Source organism: Branchiostoma belcheri, unplaced genomic scaffold (genome assembly GCF_001625305.1).
Source record: "Branchiostoma belcheri isolate BF01 breed outbred unplaced genomic scaffold, Haploidv18h27 scaffold19, whole genome shotgun sequence".
Classification (NCBI taxonomy): Eukaryota; Metazoa; Chordata; class Leptocardii; order Amphioxiformes; family Branchiostomatidae; genus Branchiostoma; species Branchiostoma belcheri.
The window spans coordinates 2,187,267-2,209,837 of record NW_017803379.1 but is presented as its reverse complement, the minus strand read 5'-3'; the positions used below and the strand labels follow the sequence as shown (position 1 = coordinate 2,209,837).

The following is a 22,571-nucleotide window of genomic DNA, read 5'->3' as shown; positions in this document are numbered from 1 at the left end:
TAAGACCTGTAAATGTGAAATATTCATTGTGTTTTGTAGAAAAAAAAAGGTCATTATAGATTGGCATATGTCTACCATTGGTCTTGTGCCTAGCCACAATGGGGAGCACCACAAATGAGCTGCTTCTTCTGTCCCAAATTATGGGCGGAACAATGTCCATTTGTTCCCCTACTAAACAGGGACTGTTGGCAAGTGTGGTGTCACTCCCACAGGACTCGCCTTCTGAATCATCACCATTTTCTAGTCGGCTGCACTCTGTCTTGTAATGAGGACCACTACCTCTCCATGAAAGTGTTGCTGGACAAAGTGGTTGTTTTCTCTCAGGGGTGCATCACCACAGACAGATGGTTCTTTCTCTAATTTTCCGTTGTTCGGAAGTGTCCGCATCAGGCCGAGCACAAATGCGCAGGTGTTGGACACGCTGGGCTTTCATCGTTATGGTGACAATTAGAAAAGACGTTCTCTTCTTGCAAATCAAAATATCATTGGAAAGGGAAATATTACTGCATTGCATCTTTGGAGGAAAGAGATATACAAAGGAATTGTCCCCGCATATATGGTACAAAAATAACAAAGTACATGCTAGTATGCACCTTTACACTAATCACCCTATCTGCATTGAATGTGTGCCTTAGTTGTTTGAAAAGGTACATTGATATGCCTGTCTTAGATGAAGTCTAGTCCACAAAATTCATATCAAACCTCCTTTCTATTATCAGAAACTCTTTGTATCCTTCCCACTCCAATTAAATGACAATCATCTTGACTTCTCTCTCTGCCCTGCCTCCCCTTTCCCCAGTCTGAAGAGCCCGAGAGACTCTCAAGTTATCCTAATCTCCTCAACCTTGTCCCCTTGGTTTGCCTGTTCTCCCATCAGAGTGCCTCCAATTAAAGCAAATGTCATCCTACATGTTGTATTAAACAAGTATCTGGCAGGAACTGGATGTCAGGGACATTGATTTCCCCTTTCAATTTGTTCAAGATCATTATCATCAGTCCCTTCCCTGCAATACTGGTACCAACTGTAAGTATTCAATAACTGTGTTCCATAGAACTTTATTTTCTGTCACAGAAATTATGTTTAGAAACATTGTATAGTTCGCGGGCAGCAATGTTTATTGTACATGATGTTCACAGCATGAAATAAACACTGAGATAATCACTACCAGGTTCCATCGTTTCAATAAAATTCAACATTCCAAAATCTTTCACTGCACTTTTTGTATATGAAAATACATAAAATACATGAAACTGTTATATCTGAAATGTTATGCCACTCTTATGTTCAGTCAGTTAGTACAGTTAGAAAATGAATTTCTTGATTTGTAAGTAGGACTACTGATAAAGAAGATGTGCTGTTGTTTCCTATAGCCATGTATTATTATTAATCTCAGCCTAAAGTTTTATATAATTATAACATCCTCCCCATGACCCTATCTGTACATGTCCGACTGCCCCAGATTCTGTCCATGATTTTATCATTACTTGTGATCAGGGTATTTTGATATCGGGTGTGGGCCTTGTGAATGTCCCAGTCCCTTGTGTTTGTCTGTGACAGGCCGAGTTGTGGGGGTAGGAAATATGACTACCCCATTAACACACTGATAGGCAGGTCCAGATTGGTAGTTAAAGTCATCCCAACCGTAGCATGCTTCAGGCACACAGCAAGGTTACACAGGGAAGCAAAGGGCAGCCGCTCTAATCTCACTTGATCGCTGAGCACTTGAACATGAAAGGCAGCGCAGACCTTGTTTTGGCTTGAGCCCCTAGACTTTTGACTGTGGATCATCAAAGGTGTCAAAACTGAGCCTTCAAGACGCCAGTGTGGGTACACGATACTACCTGGAGAGTCCCATCCCAATAAGGCACCACATTTTCCGCCCAGAGCCTAGTTTGGGCTTGTTAGCAAGTGACAGTGCCAAGTAAGGAACAGTTGGCACAATAGTTGATACTGTGTCTCCTTATCTGTGACGCAGCTTCAAAGAGGAATCCGAAGTATTAATCTAAACTGTCGGTCTCTTTGGTGACGGTTGTGGGAGACTTGACATTTCTTAATCAGGAGACACTTAATTGTAAGGGGAAGATAAAGGTCTGTGACCTGCTGTCTACCTTTTAAACCGATCCACAGACCCTAAGGATCAGCCGACATCGCGTCTGAAGCGACCAGAAGTTCGACGTCGTCTTCGGGACTGGAAAAGCCCAGCGACCCGCCGAATGTTTTGATAGGGCGGCTGCACGGTACTTGTTGAGTACCCAAGACAAAATGGGGGGGACGGGGCAAGTGTTCGGACCGTGAAGATAAGGCATTAATTACCTCCACAAGGCTGAGTGAGATTGACGGCTGTGGGGGGACCGGCTGAAGTGGAGGAAGGCGACGCCGAGGGCCGTGTCGCTTCCCTACATGTACATGTACGTCCGAAGGACCGTCCTGGCTTCGGGCCGGGTCAGAGGCCGACGCGCACTGACGCACTAGCGTGAAGCCCAATAAAGCCGAGATTTATAGGGTACTTGGGAGGATGTAAGGACGTCATCAGCAGCGGCTATTAAGGCGTTGGTTTAATGAACTTTTATCGATATTAAGAACAGACATGTTCCGATAAGGGCGAACTCGAGCCCCCACTGCGCTACTCGCCTGAGATACGAGCTGAGATTAGACCAGACGAGAGTCTCGCCTCGCTAAAATTTTTGCAAGAGGAATGCGACGGCTAAATCAGAACCATATAACCCTCCCTGTAGGAAACAACCTGCAGATCCGTGCGGGACTGGCCTGTCGCCTCGGAATCAGGTACCGCAGAAACTACGCAGCCCGCGTCGGACCCCTGAGAAGACGAGTTCTAAGAGCCCGCCACGACCCGCTTTTCATCATGTTCTCGTCCCTTCATCCCCCGGCGCGCGCGCGGTGATTGAGTGGCCCGGACCGCGCGGCGCATGTCTGCCTCCCCGCTTTGATAGAAGCCAGCTCCGCCGGGGGAAAACGTCGTCTTGGGAAACATTTCAGAGACCTGCCCGCATCGTGCTGCACTAGTGTGTAACAGTATGATCTCGCGCGGCCAGACCAATCAGTACTCAAGGTTATCAATCAGCCATTACCAATCCGGGCGTGGGGGTCCCGCGGGACGTACCGAGCCAAGTGTGTTTCATACTTTCGCTTTTCGTTCCCTGTTTACGCTTGACGCGATGAAGGGCTAATCGGACATGTCGTCGGCTATATCGTTTACACGTTAACTGCGCGGAGAGTTTCCCCATCGACAAGCCAAACAAGTAAACACTTCTGGGTGTGAAGCGCACGCTCCCGAAGCCCCTACCCACCACGAAATATAAACACGGAGGTGCTCGTCGAGCCGTAATAGGATCAGCTAAAATAACAAAACTGGCGAGCCTGCTGTACATGTTTAAGCTGGTAGTAGTGATAGGGTTCTGCTACTAGTTACCGCGTCGGCGTATGCATGCATCAGCCTGTACGTATGCAGGAACTGTCAGAATGTCATGCGCTCTGACAAAAGGCGCGAATACGCCATGTTCGATCGCCCCAATGAACAGCCTGAATGAAGCAATGGCTGAGCGAGTTTGGTCAGGAAAACACGCGGGATTTTTTTTTCAACCCGGCTAACGCCACCCCTTCATCCACGTCATATGCTCCCCCCTTAGGAGGAGTCCTGTCGCCAGAGTAATAAAATTATTGCTAATTAAGAAGATTACGTCTGGCAAATGAGCAAGCAGCAGCGTCCTGATTGGTCGGCGCGGAATACTTAGCTCCATAATTAACACTTCGCCGGCGGACGACTGACAGGTATAATTGTGTGGATGGCGTGCCGCGATAGCTTGTTTTTGTTGACATATTTCTTAAGGATGTTTGAAAGATAAACAGAGCGCGAAGTGCCCCGTGCCGCGAGGCCTGGAAGATATTGACCGGGAAATCGCCTGGAACCACCTCAGTTTGTAGCTGATGTTCATACAAAGCACATCTGGACTCAGACAGCGGAGCTAGTGCCCCCGGCCCCCGAGCCACACCGCCACAAGTCCCGGTCCGGTACGGAGCAGCGAGCGGTCGCAGTCCCAGTCATGATGGCCGCACAGTCCAAGCTCCTGTACCAGCTGAACAAGTACGTACAGGAGAAATGCCAGTCGCGGAAATCCGCCATAGCAAAGACGATCCGAGAAGTGTGCAAGGTAGTCCAGGATGTTCTTAAGGAAGTGGAGGTGCAGGAACCGCGGTTCATCAGTTCCTTGTGCGAGGTGGACGGGCGGTTCGACGGGCTCGAGGTCCTCTCGCCGACGGAGTTCGAGGTGGTGCTGTACCTCAACCAGATGGGGGTCTTCAACTTCGTGGACGACGGGACGATCCCGGGCTGCGCGGTGCTGAAGTTGTCGGACGGCCGTAAGCGCTCCATGTCTCTCTGGGTCGAATTCATCACGGCTTCTGGTTACCTCTCGGCCCGTAAGATCCGTAGTCGCTTTCAGACGCTTGTGGCACAGGCCTGCGACAAATGTAGCTATCGAGACATTGTCAAAATGATCCCTGACACCTCGGAAGTAAAGCTACGTATTCGGGAGCGCTATGTCGTGCAGATCACGACTGCTTTCAAGTGCCAGGGCATTTGGCCTCGCAGCGCGTCGCACTGGCCCATGCCACAAATCGGTTGGCCGGGCCCTAACCTAGTCGCCGAGGTGAAAGCAGAGGGTTTCGACCTGCTCTCCAAAGAGTGCTACGCGCTGCAAGGGAAGCAGTCCTCCATGGAAAGCGACGCCTGGGTCTTGTGCTTCAACCAGGCGGAAGACAAGCTCCTGCTCGGGGGCTGTCGTAGAAGGTGTCTCAGTATCCTCAAGACTCTGCGCGACAGACACTTGGACCTACCCGGGAACCCGCTGAATAGTTATCACATGAAGACTATGGTGTTGTACGAATGCGAGAAGCATCCCCGCGAGATAGACTGGGACGAAACGTGCTTGGGCGACCGTCTGAACGGGATACTGCTACAGCTCATCTCGTGTCTGCAATGCCGGAAGTGTCCACACTACTTCTTGCCCAACGTGGACCTGTTCCACGGCAAGGCGCCCTCCGCGCTAGAGAACGCCGCCAAACAGACCTGGAGACTAGCTCGGGAGATCCTCACAAACCCCAAGAGCCTAGAAAAACTCTGACACTACCGGCCGAGACACTAGGTAAAGCTTCTCCTCATTGACTCTGTGTGTTCATTCTGGAAAAGGAGTATCCATGATGTAAGCGTGAAGCAAGCAACCCCGTCATGTATGTACATTTGAACTGTATGACTTTGTCATAATGTACCTATACCAGATGCAATGTTTACTCGGTCAAAACTGTCTAATTGTTCGTGTATCGTTAGGTAAAAAAGGAAAGCTAGTGTTCATTCCTGTCCTTCGCCACGGAATTGTAACATTTCGAACGTGAATTCCCATACTTTAGTAGACGACGTGTCGAGATCGTGTAGTAGGCAGTAGATTCAATATGTCGTCTCTGAAAGAAGAGACGTAAAATATGTGCAACTCCAGAAGAAATACAAGTATTACTTATACAAACCGAAACATGTATCGGCCAAAAAATTATTCGGAGATGCTACTATCTTCTCAAAGAAGTCAATGTGTTGCTACACAACCATTATAATTTAATTATAAGTGAGCATGCGATACCTTTGACAAATCTCCGAGAGTAAAGCTAAATAAACATGGAAGTGACAATTACAAAGTACACAGAAACATTTCTCGTGCCCGAGTCCTTATTTTAAGACAAAAAATTGCCAGTCCGTTTCAATCTTTTGTACGACATTTGAGTTTAGCACGTCATCACGAAGTCTAGACCTGTGTAAAAATAAACATAGGGGATTCCGTAGGATAAAGGGGGGACATCCAAGTGCATGAGAAAAGCTGAGACACCACGCGGGTTCGCGGGTACATGTGAGCCGCCCTGTTTCACCGTGTCAAACGTAACAAACCGCAGGCATCCTCTTTACTACATAAGCACCTCTCAGACATGGAAATTCTTCTCCTCACCTCTGTGATTCTTGAAGATGGTTTGTTTTAAAAGGGAGAGGTGTGAAAGTGTGCAAAATTGGCTTCCGCACGCGCAATTTGTTGTTCTTTTCGCAGGAACAATGCCGTTAACAAACACGGTATTGTGTGTTATATCGTCCCGATCGGTTTGCTTACACACGAAAACCGAAATGGTATAAAACCGTACGGTAAAACTGAAAAGGACCGAGTAATTGTAAACAAAGACTGTTTAAATATTGATATAATCGTCGCGTATCAGACTCCAAGTCGGCGTTTCTCTACCTGAGACATGAAAGGAGCCGTGTATGAATTGCTAACATGTAAACACCTTGTCGGGTGCGCTCGAACTGGCTGGGAGCATGCATTTGTACAGGGGTAGGAAAATTGAAACAGGTTCATAAAACATTTACAGAACACTCGTGGAAATTAAAACACGGACAATGGCACGGGTGTCATTAAGTTCTTGCCCTCTAGCATGAAAATTTCGATGAGAGAAGCATATCGCGGTGGTGCAAAGGACCGGTGGTGTATAACACCGTACAGTACACCGCTACGGGCGAGCCTTCATAAATAGAATTTGTATTTACACAATTTTCTCATTTCTGGGGGAAAATGAAATTGGGAGGGAAATTGGTGTATCGCTTGCAGACGATACATCGCGGGTAAATGGCGGGAAAATGTGGCCTAATGTTCCCTTAATGTGATTGAAAATCGCCGATCTGGGACGTCAGTATTACGGGAACATGGCGCGGGTATGATGAGATTTTTTCCGCCATACAAACGAATGATACCACAGCTTTGATCAAATAAATGTTCCTCTCTACAATCTAAATTCTAATTTCGGCGGTTCGTTGGGACGTGTCATCGCCGGCAACAGTGTCCACATTGCCCCCAGCTGGTGCCGAATAATTCATGGCCGCCATATCGCTATCAATTGGCGACGAAAACGGTCTGTATAAATATTTCATCCTAGCAAAGCTTGGCCTAAATTGCCTTGCCCCTTTATGACAATGTTGAGCCACATACAAACCCAATCTTCAAAGTGTTCACAAGATACAGACAGTTTAGTGTATATATAGAGTTTCAAAGTTAGCGGCCGCCGGGCTAAGATGTCCACAAGACGTGAAGAAGGGTGTCTCCTAGTCCCGGTACTAGTCAAGACGCCTTGCGGTGTGCTAGTGATTAGACGTATGGTTTTATAACTCGTTAAGCTATAGCAGAGAATGAGTGTAAAACGCACGGTACGCTGGAAATGAAATATGACGTGCAAGGGATCAAATTTGAAGCTCAACAGCACGGCGAAAAATCCGCCCAATTTTCTATTTGAGTACGTCTAACAAAAAGGTGAGATGAGGGCAGTTTAGGGAAACACGCGATGATGGGCCCAGGAAATGGCGGCATTAAAAATTCAAGGCAATGGGGTACAAGTGAGACCGTTAAGTGCCCTGGTCCCTTGGAAACTGAATCTATCCCTTTATTGCTTCCCGATATAGCGTGGACAACGTTTAAACGCACATTGATCCAAGCCAGATACCAGCACAACATTCGACGACAGTGTATAATGTATATATAATAAGCACACGATTCGGCAACAATGTATAATCATCACACCACCACTCAAAACAATTCAGTCTCCGTGCCTAGACAGTACATGCATATGTTGGAACAAAATAATACCCACTTCAAATGCTCAAACGCCGATAGCTGACAGGTATGTGAATAATACAAAACTAGCCACCCTCCTGATATATATGAATATTGGTTCGGAGTTACGAAGGATCAAACGTGGTGATCTGTGTGCTATCAACACTGGATTATTTATTAAGGCTTGTTTACATGTCGAGCTGTGGTCATAGAAATTTTCCACAACAATTACCACCGATCATTCATTAATACCAAAGGAAAGCCGACAGTATCTAATATGACTACGCGAAGGATAACACGACATTTTCAGAAACGTCAGAACAAACCACATAAGGTTTACCATTAGCTATTTGATATTGGATAAAAATACTAGTACTTAAAAAATGCCAAATGTACCAGTCTGTTGTCATATGGAGTTTCAAGATATGATCGCATCATCTTTGCTAAAATATGCAGTAGGAAAAAAAGTGGACACATGAAAACATTTTGACACACATACCTTACAGAAGGTAGGGAGGTATTTGTCATATTAGAAGCTGAAAAACCAACACTACGTAATGTAGGATAGCAGGTGGAACAATGTTTCAAAACAACACAAAACTGTTTTATAAAAACAGGTGTATAACTAGTAACAGATAAGAATGCTCAATCAGAAAGTTAAAGTACGTTGCACTGTATTTCTGTGTCTAAGAAACAAACCACACGCCTCCTTCTCATTCATACCGTTTTGACTATTTCTTTCTGAAAGATTAAAAGAGAAGACGTTATCAGAAAAGAAATATTTGAGTGCGTTACACCCGATACTGTTGCAAGTCACCCTGTTGACGTTAAAAGCTATTCGGGGGGATGTAGATGTAATGTTGAGTGATGTGGCTTGTATAGCCCATCCTGTGTACGGGGGATAAGGGAGAAATACGCCCTGCCTCTTTCTGTGCGCTTGGTCCATAGATGGATGGGTACTTAATGGCCACCTAAATGATCACATCGAGCACCTACTTAAGGTGAAAACAAACGAGTAAGCGTTATTGGAGAGGTAGAGGAGCCGCCGCCTGTGTTTCACACCCTCCGTACCTCCGCTAATATTCCTGACCCGTTTGCGACCCGCGCGAAATGGCGGGAAAAGCTCCTGGGAAAACCGAGAAAATGGCTTTTGCCGCGGTAGCTTTAGCTCCTCTCAGCTCCCGCGGTTGGATGTTCTCTAAATGACAGGCGGCGCGTACGGAGTTAGCGGGAACAGATATAGCCACTCAGCTGCAGAAAGCCAGCATATATACTAGGCTCAATATCAGCCCATTTCCAAGTCTACGACTAATAAAAATGACCTTGCCAAATGCGTGACTCTTAGCTCGTTTCCGCGATACTCCCCTAACTACATCACGTCGTAAATCCCACCAAATGGACGGAGAAAGTTAGATTTTCTCTCCATATTCTAAAGGCCTGTAGTGGAGAAATAGCCACTGTTGGGGAAGTCTTAGGTGAACTTCAAAGCCGCACGCGTTCTGTTGTATCAGTAGCGGCGCCGGTGGTGACACAGAGCGGCGGCTCTAACGTTGAATTACCGGGAGACCCAAAGCTACCTGCCCCTGGGACCAGGCGGAGCACACCTAACCTGATTGGGCTTCTTCAATCGGTATAATATATAGGGTTAAGTAAATAAACATTTCCTTGCTTATCCGTAAACATTTACAGAAAAGATGGTGCTGTGTCAAAAGGCACGCGAAATGTGAAGACGTGCTAATGTCTGTAAAACATATTTATTGGGAAATGCACTCTTAACATGACATGACTAAAATATTTCTCTAGGGTGCTACAATACCAGTTTATGCAAGTAAAACATCACGTTTGCCGTCTTGATACATTATACGGCGTGCAATAAGAATGCATGTATGTGTACTTTCCTTCTGAGACGACATGGGGATTCCTTGTCACCCCTATCCTTTGACAACTAAAACAAGTCAATACAAATTCAAGAAAGCAACTCATCTACAAAATGAACTTTCACGTAGAAAGTAATACCGTATAGTCACAGCTTACAGATTATATTGTTGACGGAAGCTAGGTGAGGTTCCAAGTGTTTTGCTACATACGCGATCTATGCTATTAAATGGTGAAACACTGATTTGCATTTCAACATCGACTTCTATTCATTTGTTTACAAACATTGTAGAACTTTTCTGGTTTATTCTAATTCTCTTAAGTTTTGATTGGAATAAGAGTATTAAACATTCAAATGACATGTTTCAGCAAACTGTAATCATTGTGGCTGTTGTCTTAGTGTCTAGTCTACCAAATAACCCCCTTAGACAATTCTGAACATACAATGTTGGGTCGGTGCTTAAAACTAGAATTGAGACAATATCACCCTTAAGTGCAAGGAATCTTAGTAATAAACTTTGGTTTAAGTAATGTAAATATACCTAACGCTAGCGCGATATTGTAGAAATGTGACGTGAAGTAGGCCTATAGGTTTAGGTATGACACAGCACTTAAGAGAAAGTTTTAGTGTACAAACTCCCCACCCCCCACCAATTATAAAATTAGGCCCTGAACTTTTCAACTCATTACGTTGAGTAGACTATGGCTGGAGAAAATTGGCAATAATTAGCAGTGCAGATTCCAGCCTTTTATTCGAGCAAGCCCCAAAGCACCGAGCATTACAGACGCATCGGAGCGTGCAGAGGGGAGCCCGGGTTTGTAGGTTTTCACCAGGCGTGTGTGTTCAAACATTCCGATAAGAAGTACGGAGACACACAGAAATGGAAGATGTCCAAAGTGATGTATCCTCGTCTTTACGTGTAAAACTGTTTCCAGGTTATTCAAACAAACGCCATTGTGCTCAAGATTCTGCCGAATAAAGGAGGACATTTTCTCTTCCATCACAAGGACAAATAGTAAAATTTGAGCACCTTTGCCGGATAATACGGAACCGCGGGGGTAATTTTAATATGCTCGGACAAACTTGTTCGGAAGAGGGAAAGAAAAGAAGGGCGTCCCGGTCCGACAAAAGGGTTCAGGACTCCCCCCAGCCGCCAGACAGGCGCACAACAATGTACAGAAAGAGAGTCTTTGAAACCTTTCAGTGGAGCGCTTTCACGGACGTCTGTTCCGAGGAGACGCTTTTCGGGAAAAAGCAAATATTTTGTCTAACGATGACTGGATATGGAAAGTCAAGGGTGGTTTTACTTCAAGCACCTTAATAAGCACACGTCCTGAATAGGAGCCGGTACTTCAGTGCGGCTGAGAATTATTACATAGGGGCTGGAACAAGGGAGATGGCAGGAGAGTTACAGTTGTGTGAATGTTTCTAATTCCAAACTCCGTCGGAGTGCAGAACCTTTAATAAACTGGCCCTTTCAGCGGCCTGCCGAAACAGACCTTATAAATAGGGCTCACGCTGGGATATTGTTATACGAGTATTGTGCCCGGACAGACAGGCCCGGCCTTCTACTGTAGCCCCCGATGCCTGGTGCTAAATGAGCGAGAGGTATTTTGAAAGATGGAAACTTTGGGGCGTCTGAAAACTCATGCAGGGTTCGCTGGTTTGAATCAGGCAGGGGTTTGAGGTAACGCAGAGGCTACTGCAGACCCATGCGACACCGTAGCCCGGCCCGGTCCGACTGCGCGGTTCAAAAGCTGCCGCGGGGACCGAGGGGGCGTGCCAGTCAGCATCGCGGGCTGGCTGTTGTGTATACTCTGCCAAGGATGAAATGAACAAGTGGCCCAGAAAGAACTATGCAAATCAATAGCGCGGCCCCCATATCCACCTCCCGTTGCCTTCCCACCTGCGACCGACACCTCACCGCCTGGTGTCGCCTTGCCGAAACATCGACCCCTATTGGCACGGATTCTCCCAACACGCAACCTTCTCACATGTCTACTTATTTACTTATCCCCTGTAATAGCTATGAAGGAGGGATATAACCAATATCAACAACTAAGACGCGAACAATGCCGAAAAGACGGAGCGTTGATCCCCCCGAAGTCGTCTGGCCCACCGTGCGGAACCGACGCCTCGGGCGGGCTATCACCCTCTGCCCTCCGAGGGGCTGGGACAGAACCAGCCGACCATTTCACGGCACACACTTTGGGTTAAATATTCATGTCAGCAATTGAAACGGGCAATCGGGGCTCTCCATAGACGCGACCAGGATATAATTATTTTACAACCTTAACTGCACTTTCCCTACCGGGGGCCTGGTGTGCGACGATTATGTCCAAAGTAAACACACAGTCTACAAATCAATTGTCGAGTGTGTTTTGGAAGGATAAAGGGGATAAAAACGTTAGCACTTCCCCGCCTTCCTCACACTAGAGCCTAATAAAAGAGATTATTAGGATTACCGGCTCAGAAAAGGCATATGACACCAGCGACTCGGTGGACTGTAGAGGAGCGCTGTACAAGTTTAGAATGGATATTACTTTACCGCACAACACGTAATATCTTTATCATCCGAAAGTGTGTCATGTTGTTTTTAAAAGTTTTATGTGACACATTCCTACTCACTGTAACTTTGCATCACTGTTTTCTTTGATACTAGTAAACCCACAAATACGTAAACAACACGATTACAATACGTCAAACGTCTGTATTACGACAAGGCACGAAAGTTCTAGTTCAAGATTCAGAGTGCCACTGTTGAGTGGACTGTGTTCAGTTCCGTCAGTTTCCCAATGTAGTACTAGTACTAGTATAACGCGGTTTAGCCTGGATGCCAGACCCCGGCTCAACACAATACTCTCTTCGGCTGGGGGAGTGTCTAGGTAAAATTTTCGGAGCCGAGGAGCTAGCCTGTACACTACTCCTGGCAACATCAACAGTCTGGCACCCAGGCTAGTCGTGGCTATAGTGTACAAAGGACGCCGGTGTTGTGGCCGGTCACACACCCGTGCTCTCCCCCCGCCCGGGACGACCGCTCCGTGAGATCCGGCCTGACAGGCGGCCACTGCGACCACAAAGAACAGGTTGGGCGCCGCGGCCACGGACGGACTTCCCGCCGACCAGCGAAGGTCAAAAGACCTGCTAAATAACGATAATAGCCTGGTAGTGACACCGACTTACACAGCAAGACGTGTGTGTGTGTAATGTGCGCAGCGTCTGGCAGGCAGGGCTTGGTCAGAAGCCGACACTGCACGACACTTGGCAGAGGCGAGCCATTGTTCAAGGGCAGAAACACAAGAAACAGCTAGAAGGCGACATGAAGAGCTGAGTTAAAATCCAAAATCCCGGTTGTGACAGCCAATAAAAACTATTTTTGAAGGGGCATCTTGCTTACAGATTAAACCGAATGGCTGTACGCCCAGAAATAGAAAGAGAGAATGTTGTGATATGCTGATTACTGTGCGGAGATTTACCAAAATACGCGGAGATACAACAAGTGCGCGATGCAGGTATGAAATCATCAGAAATATCATCGGCAATCACAGCAGAAAGTCAAGATCATGAACAGTTGACCTGACAAGTCCTTGCCCCCAGTAGCCTGGATAAGACTATTTCCTTGACCCTAACAACCCCACTTCAAGGAAAAACATAACAAGCAGCGCGGACCACACTTAGACATTACCATTTTCGATCGAGTGATTATTTTTATTCACAAAGTTGCACTCGAAGATTTGTAAAATATCTATGTCTGTCAGTAATTGGGAAAGCAAATATCTTTTCGTTATGTAATTATATTGATCATAAAATGTACGGAAATGGAAGAAAATCAGGAAAATTTACACCATATGAAATTATGAAGACTCCAGATATGTGAAGGCGCATATACAATAGATCCAAACAAAATTTGTCGAACTAAAATAATCAGTTGATAGAATAACTGTCTCTATTACTGCAGATTTTTTCATGGGGCGTCTTCTTTTAAAATGCGGTAATAGAAATTACCAAAACATTTCCACGTTTCAATTTTTTTGGAGACAAGAAACGTCCATCCCATCTGCACACGCCGGTGCTCACGTCGTGCGCTAATAAGAAGACACGCGGCGCTGATATACTTGGGAGAAGAAAGGGCGGGTCATGTTCCCATCTTCATCTTCAGTAAAACAGAAGCCTGGGCGCTTCAAGGTCTTAAATTTCCCCGCATTATCCTGGGACGTCTTGGCGGTAACGACTGGTGTTTCTGTCCGGTATTAAAAGGGAGACGTACGGTAGACACTCATGTATGTGTTGATCTCTGAATAGCCTGCACTGATGACACAACAATGTCCCAAAGAAAACTGCACAACGTTACACAGCAACACAACAGACATCAGCATTAACACAAAATGACGGTATTTGGAACAATCAGCAGTTTTTAAAGAAAATTTTAGGATGATACAACGATCCAGAAATTCTGGCTGTTCAGAAGGCGCAGTGTCGTCATAACTGCACGGACTCATCCCCCACAGGGGGTGACGCGGTCACGAAAAGATGACAGAACGTCCCTCATCATTTGTCATCGACACCGGCGGATCGGGGGGAGGAAAATGATGCCAATTTATGCCCGCATGTAATATGTGACAGGCCCACATGCTTTGCCAGGCAATCCGGCGACAAGCCATGAAAATCCCCGAACACTTACGGGAGCAGGGGAGGACAATGTCGTGCGACAACTGGGGACATCTGTTCGGAGATGTGGGTGGGATTTCTCAGTGGTGACGTAGCCTAGTCAATGACACCGTAACAGTCTCACATTTCGGTGAACTCCAGCCTACTTCTGTATCAGATAATATAACATATCACGCTTCCACTATTACACATTTTTCCGGCAGAGATAGAGTGATACGCGAAAGTCAAGCCATGATTCTACAGAGCATATTTCCCTTACGATTCCTCAATGATATGTTTAAGGAATTTTACCTTTCAATGAGATGTTAACCACGGCAATGACTAGCAAAGCATACTTTCCGCACAGAAGAACGTAGCAACGACTGTTTCTTGCAGAGAACCCTCCCAGTGTCAGCCGTGCAGTGTTACCATCCCACCTGCATCAGTAGTGACCAGGCCAGCGGTGGAACGTCTACCACAACACGCGCCGTCTATTGAGAGACACTGCACAAATAAACGCCGCGCCATGGCAAAATACTGGAAACACGCCGACGCACAGAAAGATGTCCTGCAATCTGTAGCAGGTGCATTATGTAGTACAAGTTGTGAGCAGTTCTGGTGTCTCCTTTAAGATCTTGGGAACGTCTTGAAGGAGCTATAGAAGGAGAAGATGTACGGGTACAAGGTACAGACGCCAAGACGTTATACGTACGCAAGATTTGCTGTGAATATTTCTGACTAAATTACACAGAAGGTCTGTTAGCGAAACAAAACTATTTCATTTCCTATCAGCTATAACGTCTGTTATTTTGGGTTACTTAAGACAGAGAACATTTGGTAATCGGGAATTAGAGGAAGGAGTTTTCTTCGAAAACGTTTCATTTTGCAATATTGAATCCTGGTGGTAGCATTCAGAGAAATGAGCGCTATGAAACGCAATGAAAATATTCACAGTAACAACATTAAGCACAAATATAAAATGTACAGATAAAAGACATGAACTATGCAGTATGCTATGGACGTTGCTTTCACGCGGATTTGAAATATAGATTTGAAACGCTGTTCACATACTGCAATTTCTTCCTTCAATGTATTAAAGTACCGTAGGCCGGCTTAACAAAATCCTTGTTGTGAGCTACAGGACAATAGTATACACTGCATTACTATGGATGATGATTACCATTGTTACTCTTACCACTATCACTTGTTCTGTTGTTCTGTACTTATCGCTGATAAAACCTGAAGAGTCTGCAATTTACCCTTAGGCCTGGACAGTCTGAGAATAAACAGACATGGACACCGATCTAATGTACAGAAAGGTAGGAATGGGCATATTTTTGAAGCTGAAAAAGGAGAGAAACTGTGTACACCAAAGCTGGGCATAGGTGCTGACCGCTCGGGAGAGGAGGGAAAAATGGACACGTATATGGAGCGAAAATCGATGGTGTCGAAAATGGTGTCTTTCCAGTGTCGCCGCGGGTCGTGTCCGGGCACACGCCGACCACAGGTGCCGCCGTCACGTGTCAGGCGGTGGGTTCCGCACCCTTACCGGCCTGCATCGATCCACCTGCCGGGAACACGGGGGGTCACCGCCGTGTCACACACCGAGAGCTAGTCTCCATCAGACTCCTTTGTAGGTTGAATAAATAGTAGAAGTCGGCCTCAGAATGAATGTAAACTGGCCACCGGAGTTAGTCGACCATAGAGGGTCCAATTCCCGTGCAGGCAAACTGGACCCTCTATGTCCGGCTAACTTCCCTGGCCATGTTACGCTCTTTTTTAGGCCGACACCTACTATTTATTCACACCTGCAAAGGAGTCTGGTGGAGACTAGGAAAGACCCTTTAGGGAACCACGACTGACTACCGACTCCAAACCGCCCCGATTTACACTTCTCCAAAACACAGGATTTCCGCGAATACACAGTGGCTATTTTCATGTCAGCACGATATTTGTTCAAGAAAAGTGATGTTTATACAATAATGCGATTATAAGAAAAAAGGTCAACAGAAGGATTCTCAGAAGGCTGGACTGTGTTGGCTAGGATGTTTCCATACAGGTGGGTGCAGCGCATGCCACAACAGAAACGCGATGACCTCACATAATTATGATAATAACAGCGTTAAAACTTTGACAATTTCAGACAACAAAAACGGTATCAGAATGTCTATTGAACTCTGGTACATTACCTTCAGTCGTAGCTTTAAGTTTAAAAGAATTAGTACTGTCAAATATTTCATGACTGTCAGACAAAAGATACCACCCGTGAACGCAGTGCTATTGCCACCATATTGGCGTTGACCCGGCTGAAATTGCATCCTGCGGGCATACTGACCAGGATCGCAGGTGTCCAGTACTTGAAAACTGGACAGGGTCATATTGTAATGACCACGTTAAATTTCATGGCGGGGTCGTGACAACTGACTGACCACCTGCAGATTACCTACGGCCACTCACTACATTAGCACATGGTTTTATAACATTCTTCAATACATTGTAAGTCGTACACATTGTCCTTGCACATGGTTTGCAACTAGCCCTCGGATATGAATTTGCATGCACTCTGTACAGAACTTTGCTTATAACGTGTGATGAACTACAAAACGAAAATGATGCTAGTCCGCCGAATTTTGTCCGAAATTCACGGAAAAAGCCTAATACAGTATCAGAGGACTGTACGTATATTTTCTTTCACAACATTGATAATAACATTACGCCACGGTTGCAAAGGGTCAACAGACGTGTTCTACAGACAGGTACCGCGAACTGCAATACGGAACGAAATGAAAGTTGCGATAAGGTCGTAACGGTCCACATGTCTGCGCGGGTAATGTCAGAACTCACACCGTGAACATGATCGATCGTCAGGTCTGAACTTTGACCACAGGACGGAACGGAGCAACACAAAAACTTTACATTTCAGGGTGACGTCATCGCAAAAGAAAATAACCTTTTTTCTTGACTTTCTCCGTCTGCTTGTTTTGTCAATCAGTGGTATTTCATTTTTCAAGTGCGTGTTGAAAAATATCCAATTTGAATTTGCAGATGTTAGCAGGGAATGGATCAGAAGCGTTAGAAGTTATCTGAAGATGACCGTAGAACATTTAAGCTATACAAGACAGCCAGAGGCCATTGTTTCTTGTATTTCTTCGTCTCTTTGTTTTGCCCATTGATGGTATTGTATTGTTAAAGCGTGTGCTGAAAAATATCCAATTTGAAATCGCAGATGTTAGCAGGGAATTGTACAGAAGTGTTAGAAGTTATCTGAAGATGACCGATGTACATTTATGCTACACAGAAAAGATGGAGGCCCTTGCTTCTTGCCTTTCAATGGAATTGTATTTTTCAAAGGTATGCTGAAAAATATCAACTTTGAATGGCGGATGTTGGTAGGGAATGGTGCATAAGCGTTAGACGTTATCTCAAGATGACTATGTGCGCTACACAGAAAAGCTGGCGGCCCTTGTAAGGCCCGGCGTGTAATGCTGTACCTGTGTCCACAACCCCGCTAGCCTGTCCTGGCGTCTTGACCATTACTGATGGGCCTATCTGTTATTCAAATACCAGCGGCATAACGAAAATTGGAGGCGCCCTAATATTTACCCAACCTTGCAACCCCATCAACAGCCACCCCGGCAGAACGCCATCTGCCGTGCGCAGACCGGCGGTGAAATGTCAGGCGCGACGCCGTTTGGAGAGTCCGGCAGGAGAGTAAAGTTGCATGAAATTGGGTTGCCATTTAAAATCTCGGTTCGCGCCCTTTCGTCCGGATCGAAATACACGCATTCGACTTAACCCGCGCCTGCCCCGACCGGCGATGATAACACTCAGCAGCGCACTGCCCAGTGCCAACAGTTATGAGTTATGACAATGGCAATACAGCCCCACTAGCCCGACAATGGTGCTTCTATAACACCTGATTAATCGGGCCGCGTCCACAGGACGGACCAATACGATGTGGCATTTCTGCGTCGGTACCGACTCAATTCTGCCGGCTGCTGAGCGATGTTGATAATAATAATAACGCCACGCGTGGAAAATATTAATGAAAACAGAAGCCCTATCAATGGTAAGGTGTGGGTCTAGGGAGAGGCTAATGAACAGAGAAGGGATAGAGGTGTCGGCAGGGTGTGGGCTTCTATCTAGGCAATGAAAACCACGTGTGCTGTCTTGGTACGGTGACGAACTGGGTCTCAACCCGGCGTGGTAATGGGGGTGAAATGTGAGAAACAAAGTTGCATCCTGTCATTATAAACGGCACTTCTCTCCACCCTAGCGTTGCCACGGGATCCTCTGGGAAATAAGACCTCAAAACGATACGCCCGTTTTAAAGTAATTAGGCGATGTTGGGCCCGTGAAAAATGGGCTCCCCAGTCATCGAGAATCAAAGTTTTTCCGAGACCAGGGGGAAATTTGACCGCGCTAATGTCCGTAAACCGATAGCTATTAGCTGATGGAGACCCGTGGAGTAATCAGGGTGAAACCCAGTCAAATGACATTAGAACTGGAATTGCTTGTTGCCCATTATAATGTGCGGGCACTGGTCTGGGATTGGCGATCGGGGGCCGGTTGATGGCCGCAGGAATGGACACTAACACGATTAAAGAATCATCTTGACAATTTCATTCGGAGACGATAACCCTCCGATAACCTCGGCGATTTACCAAGGGGGTACAGCCCGTCTGGCCGGAGCGAGCCCGCGCTAATCCCGGCTCACGCTAATGCTTGAAATATGTTCCGTGGAAAACGCGGTCAGCGAGAGTCAAGATAGGTCCAGAGGCGGCCGGAATCAATCGGGCTCGGTGCAGTGGGTAAAGATGGCCGGGGGATTAAGAGAAGAGATTGGGTCGTAGAGTCCAGAATGACCGGCGAGCCAGCAGCGCTCCTCTATCGATCGCTGACCACACCGAGAGGGCAAAGTGCAACCGTAGCAAGCCCGGACAATCAATCCTGTCGCGGCTGCGGCCGCCCACCGTAATTGTTTTCATATTACAAGAATTATGATTTGTGCGGCGGAGTTATGAATTGCTTAATCTTAATTCGTGTTGGCTGGTGGTGGTGGGGACCCTTTCCGCCAGGGCGACCCCAGGAGCCCGGAACATGTGCACGACTCAGACGTAATTTGCGTCAAGAATACAGACCGACCATCGCCACATCAGACCCGCCACCTTTATACACTTCCTTCTTGTCCGTTACACCATTATAGAGTCCTTAACCTCATCGATCCACCAGAGGAAACAGAACGGACATGCACTAACGCTTCCCGCCATATTAGATCTCCCCACCGCACCGTGCGTCGCCACGTCGCCTGAAGTGTTCCTGCCCAGATTACGGCGTTATTAAGGCAAGCTTGAGAGGGAGATATCGTATCGATTTAAATTTTTCATACTGCGGGGCTATCCTGACAGTCAAATGCCCTTTAATCAGCCCATAGGAGTCCCGGTGGTGATCACCTCATCACTCATCATTGGACCTGCCAACGCCACGGCCCGGGCAACACCGGCCAGGCCGCCGGACACTGGAGGACGGGGCACTGCTCCGACATATCCTCCACTGACTGATGCTGAGCGTATTGCTGCCCTTACCAATCCACTATCTGGTCTTACCTTTGTACCATTACTAAGAAGCGAGAAGTCAAATTCACTTTGTTGTAGCTACTCGACAATGTTTATACGTAACGTTCTCTGCATACTATTCTTTTGTCGTGACGTGTATATATAATAACGCAATGGGTCGTCATTCATTATATTAACCGTATGATTGCTATATGTAAAAATTCATCTGTGTAGTTCATATTCTTCCAAAGACAAAATCGAGTCGCCACCATGAACTGCTAACGTTACTTTTAACTTAGGAATATAGGACTGTCTTGATCTGAGCCTGACACATTGTGTCATATCCGCGCTACTGACTTGAAGGTAGAATCCTGAGAATTCGCGGATGGAGTTGTTTTAGACTTGGCTTGTTACAGCTATATTGAATTTTGCAGCACATTAATATTTTGAAATTTTGTTTGGACGTACAAAGAGCATAATCACTGATGATATGGTTCTCAGCAAACTGTTGTCCCAAAATAAGTTCAAGGTTGACGCTAACCTGCGGAAAAGTCACTTTGGGTGGGGCGCAATAACATACATAGTTAAAGTCTTAGAAAGTTTTGCTTCAGTTCCTGTGTACACAAGACGCCTCGGTCCGGAAAAAAGTCGAAAGTCAATTTGCGAGGGGAAGATTTTCTCTGAGGACCTCATCCATCAGGCTGTGCGCAGGTTCCTACCCGGTAAAGCTCGTAATCCGTATTAGTGAGCTGAGCAAAATTAATTGATGACAGTGTAAGAGTAAGGGGATTATAAAGAATTAAAATAAGCAGGGCGTGGTGCTAATCCGTCAAGAGAGCGGAGGGCTATCGCGGCCAACTCGAGGAGTTCGGGCAAAGGAAGCAATTCCGGAGTTTCGTGAAGCCGAAATCGGGGTGGGGCAGATCGATATGGTCGAGCTTAAGGTCTTACTCCGGGTTTTACACATTGGGACTGGAATTAAGACAAGGTGTGGAGTGATCAACCTGATGGGCGATAACGTACACGGACGTGTTGATCCGTACGCGCGCACGCGGGCGGGGATGGCGGGGGCATATAGAACGGGGTGGTCGGTCACACAGGAGGTGGTGCGGCAGCCAGCACTGCCGAGCTCGCCAAAATGAGTGTCGACAGACACTGCATCATGCGGGTTTAAGTGTTTAAACTAATGTGAAAATGCTACACGGTGGTGACTTTTATGATCTTTCCATAGATCTCTATAACTTGAGAGTTTGCAATGGATGGCTGTTTCGTATTTCAATGACACTGCATACATACAATCGATTTTTAAAATTCTTAGGAAATTTCAGGGCAACAGCGTTAAGTTTTTCTACTAAAGTAAGTAGAGAAACAATCAAACAAGTAGCCACATAAAAATCATACAGCATTCGAACGAATATCTATATGTTAGAGCTCTAATCAACATTTAAACTATCTCGTCGCGTTACTTGATCTAAACTATAGTGTTAGTTTAGCTCATATTAAAGAAATCCGTTGGTGCCTTGCTAAATATGGCAGGATAACACATCGAAGCGATAAACGGAGAAAAATATGTTCTGTTTCGTCGGTGGCGTCGTCAAACCCTGCCGCATATGTCACCCGAAGATGAAGTCATTTCAACTAACTGTCAAAATCCAGCAATAAGCACGAAACTGTCGGCGACGTATTACCGGGTATGATTGGAAGATGTCGGCAACCAGAAGGAAATGAATTCGTCCCTGTAAATATTGGTGAGCGGAAAATTACATTTTCCAGGGAACGTCACGCGAAGATTATTCTTGCCCAAGTTGATATTAGAAGGATATTGCAATTTCAAGGGTGTCTGTTGCAAGGGTGATATAAACCGGATTGATGTGGACTAGCGCATGCCTCTACATTTCAAACGGGATATTAGTTTATTTTAACATGCTAGCAGGCAAATAAAAACGTACTCCAATGTTATAAACGTAGAAAAAATATAGAATATCTCAATCTAATCTGTTATGGGTTAACCCTACATAAGGCTATGTTTAGTTATCGATATCTATGCAGATGTGCACTAGAATTTTAGTACCCTTAGGCCTTACGGACGGGGCTTGCTTGCCTACATATTCGTGCGTTTGAATTGTCCCATATGTACATACAAACTCGTATGCGGTTTATGTTCTGATTCCCAAGTTAGTGAGTGAGTAAACCTGGACGCTAATTCCACCAGGCAGGGGGTTGAACCTTTCCCCACTCTGTCACATGTTCATGTTTGTGGAAAGTGCAAAGTTGATAGTACATGGGGCACCCGGGGACGCTAATTCCACCAGACAGGCGGCCTCTAATAGCGGGGAGGGGGAACCAGGTGGTCGGCGAACTTCCCCGTTGCCCACGTCACTTCCGATGTCTTTGCGGTCAACTTTCTCCTGTAATGGGAGCCGGGTCGGCGCACGTCCTGCGTCTTACGGCAGGTGAGGCCCACACAGGTGAAGGACAATGATGAATGACCTGTCGGATAACGTTACCTGTAGCGGGCAGGTGTGTAAAACCAGGCCAGTCGTCACAAGTCGATCCTTAACTTCAACCAACTTTTACTACTTCGTACGAGTCTCGTTATATCTCCCTTAAGCGCCCCACGAATGGTAAAGTGATTATTGATCACCTTGTAGAAAAAGCAACGTCTAGACTTGAAAGAACTTAAACGTCGCCCTTCACTGGATAATAGCCCACGAACATCGCCTAAATACATATCATTATGCGATATAGCGCGGTTAACAATGAGAACAATTTGCCAACTTTAGGCAGCTGCGAGATGATACAGTCGGGATAATAACGCAGCATCACAATGTTATCACCTA

The 22,571-nt window shown here is 46.1% G+C and overlaps 2 protein-coding genes across 2 annotated transcripts in view; one reads left to right on the top strand and one right to left on the bottom strand.

Annotated features, from left to right (window-relative positions):
- The window catches only part of LOC109467929 (neurobeachin-like), a 144,644-nt gene that overhangs the window by 34,014 nt on the left and 88,059 nt on the right, over positions 1-22,571 (bottom strand). The window lies entirely within an intron of this gene.
- LOC109467928 (protein mab-21-like 2) lies at positions 3,649-5,714 on the top strand. The gene has a single exon (XM_019766084.1). The coding sequence runs from the start codon at positions 4,063-4,065 to the stop codon at positions 5,140-5,142; it is 1,080 nt and encodes a 359-aa protein (XP_019621643.1). The 5' UTR covers positions 3,649-4,062; the 3' UTR covers positions 5,143-5,714.

What these genes read in the sequence shown, in the direction of transcription:
- LOC109467928 (XM_019766084.1), top strand. Translation starts at nt 4,063, where the DNA reads ATGATGGCCGCACAGTCCAAGCTCCTGTACCAGCTGAACAAGTACGTA.